The 2,475-nt window shown below is 31.5% G+C and overlaps 1 protein-coding gene across 1 annotated transcript in view; it reads left to right on the top strand.

Moving 5' to 3' along the window:
• Positions 1–2,475, top strand: part of LOC106469159 (MICOS complex subunit MIC60-like) — a 55,465-nt gene that overhangs the window by 30,152 nt on the left and 22,838 nt on the right. Inside the window, exons 4-5 of the mRNA XM_013929624.2 lie at positions 416–551; positions 1,267–1,390. Coding sequence (XP_013785078.1) covers positions 1,267–1,390 — 124 coding nt within the window. The 5' untranslated portion in view covers positions 416–551. The remainder of the gene's footprint in view (positions 1–415; positions 552–1,266; positions 1,391–2,475) is intronic.

Genomic DNA, 2,475 nt, shown 5'->3' with positions numbered 1-2,475 from the left:
CAGAATGTCCAAACCTCCTAAAATGGATTGTTAGTTAATTAGTTTTATTTGTTAGGTCACATCTCTAAGTCTACCACTTTACATCTTAAGCATCTTGTCACCATGTTTATCATGTTTACCAAATACCAGACAACAAAGGTAGTAGAATAACATGAAATATATTTACTGATTCATGGGGGTTCTGAACTCATACAGACCTACGGACAAATGTAGTTTCTTTCATAATTACTTGATCAATGATGACACGGTACAAACTTCTTTGAAATTCTTGGCTTCTTCATGTGTCCAGCTGTTTAGTAACAAGTAGAAGAATATCACTCCAAAAATTAAAAGATATACTGTGTCTCTTTGCTACTTACTTCTTCATGGAATGTTCTTAATAATAAAATAACTTTTTTGAGTATCTCATTTTCAGGGCTGCTGCAGAAAAACTAAAGAGTACGATTTCAGAAGGACGAGCAAACAAGTCCACATCTCAGAATCCATCACTTCTTCCTGCCGAGGAAACGATTAGTAAGATTCTGTATCAAGTGCAGAATGCAGAAACTGAGGTAAGGTATTTATTACTCTTTGATTAAAGTCTTTAGGTCTGGACACCAAATCTTGTATTTGTTTTTATTTTACTGGCCAATATGGTCAGGTTTCAGTAAATTTTCTACATCAATTTTAATAGACTTTAAAGCCCCCCCCTTTTTTTTTATCAAGTAAATAAATTATAATGTTAACTGCTGTGATGCTTGGCATCATTTATTGCAACTACTAGTAAAAGTTTTAGTGCAATGTCATTGTGTTTTCAATTTAAACAGTAGCAATAAAAACGTGTGTTTAAAGCGAACATTATAGTGCATTATACAACTTATTGCCTTTTTTTGTGCATTTTCTGTAATATTGTATTGAACCAATGATAAATTGATCATATAATTGCAGTGATTCATTTGGGACTTCAATATTTATGATATATGTCAATTTCCGTAATTATTTCCAATATTGTATACCATGCAACAACAAAGACTACAATGAATACAACTAGGTTTTTTCCTGCTTGAGTGAATCATTGTGTTTTATATATTATTATCATTATTAAGTACTTTAATGATGTCATATTTCCAATATTGTATACCATGCAACAATAAAGACTACAATGAATGTAACTAGGTTTTTCCTGCTTGAGTGAATCATTGTGTTTTATATATTATTATCATTGTAAAGTACTTTAATGATGTCAATGCCAAGTCCAGTGTTTTTGTGATTGATATTTTACCCAAGATGGCCAGGGCACTGGGAGAAGCCCGAGTTGTGAATGAATACAAAGACATCATAGAAAAGGGTAAAGAAAAGTTTAAGAAGGAGCTGGAAGCTGCTTTGCCGGATGTGAAATTAGGTGAAAAAGGTATTGTATTTATGTTTCCATAACTTCAGCCGTGCATGTTTTTGAACCAAAAACCTCTTTACAGTTTTAACATCAGTTTACATTATGTTAGTAATAAAATTTCTAATGATCAGTTTTCAGTGTTTAGTCCATTAATTTTCACAGTAGTTACGTTATTTTTGTGTTTGCATGTTTTTCAGTCTTTCACCGTGTTAATGGTTATTATAACTGTATAGTTTTCATATTCTTATGTTGTTGTTTTATTCCAATGAAGAACTCTAAGTTACAAGAATACATGCAATCTTTTATACATAATTCATTTTTATGCTCGTTACCTTCGAGTTTCTCCAATTCTTCCAACCATTTAACTTGTCCCTCAGAGGTTCGGTGATAAATCTATGGGTTTATAACACCAGGTTTCAATATACGTTGTGGGCACAGCACAGATAGCCCATTACGTAGCTTTGTGTTTAACAATAAGCAAACCCTTCATGATTTCGGAAAAACACGTAGTTTCAAGAAGTCTTTATATAAAATGATAAAAACCCTATAACCCGAGGGCTTTCGAAAGGTGGACCTTTCTTCTTCAGGAGCAAACAAACAATGTCACTGTATTTTACATTTTAAATAAATGTAAACATTGATGGATAAACCCATGGCTGTAACCACATATATGACATTTTTTAGAAACTAGACTTTGAGAATGAAGCTCTAATCTAAGACCTTTATCATTTTTTTAATGTGTTAAAATCAGCCAAAGTACAAATTGGAGATTTGTTTTTACAATCCTAAACCTTCTGTAATGTTGACTTCAAATTGATTTGAACTGTAATAGTTTTTTTTTAAAGAAGAAATATTTTTCCTAATTGTATATATTATTGCAAGTTTCTTCAGGGAGGTTGGAAACCATACTATCTTCTAGATTAGTAACTTCAGTTATTCAACTACTGATAGTTGAACATCCATATACGTAGGATTAGAAGCTCATAAATCTAGAGCAATTCAGTTTACTCTTGAACTACAGGATTCTCGTTTTTCTGCTTTAAATCAACTGTTATTTTTTTTTTCATCTTCAACTTTTTTTTTTTTTTTTTCATCTTCAACTC

Source organism: Limulus polyphemus, unplaced genomic scaffold (assembly GCF_000517525.1).
Source record: "Limulus polyphemus unplaced genomic scaffold, Limulus_polyphemus-2.1.2 Scaffold3329, whole genome shotgun sequence".
Taxonomy (NCBI): domain Eukaryota; kingdom Metazoa; phylum Arthropoda; class Merostomata; order Xiphosura; family Limulidae; genus Limulus; species Limulus polyphemus.
This window is presented reverse-complemented; position numbering and strand designations above follow the sequence as displayed.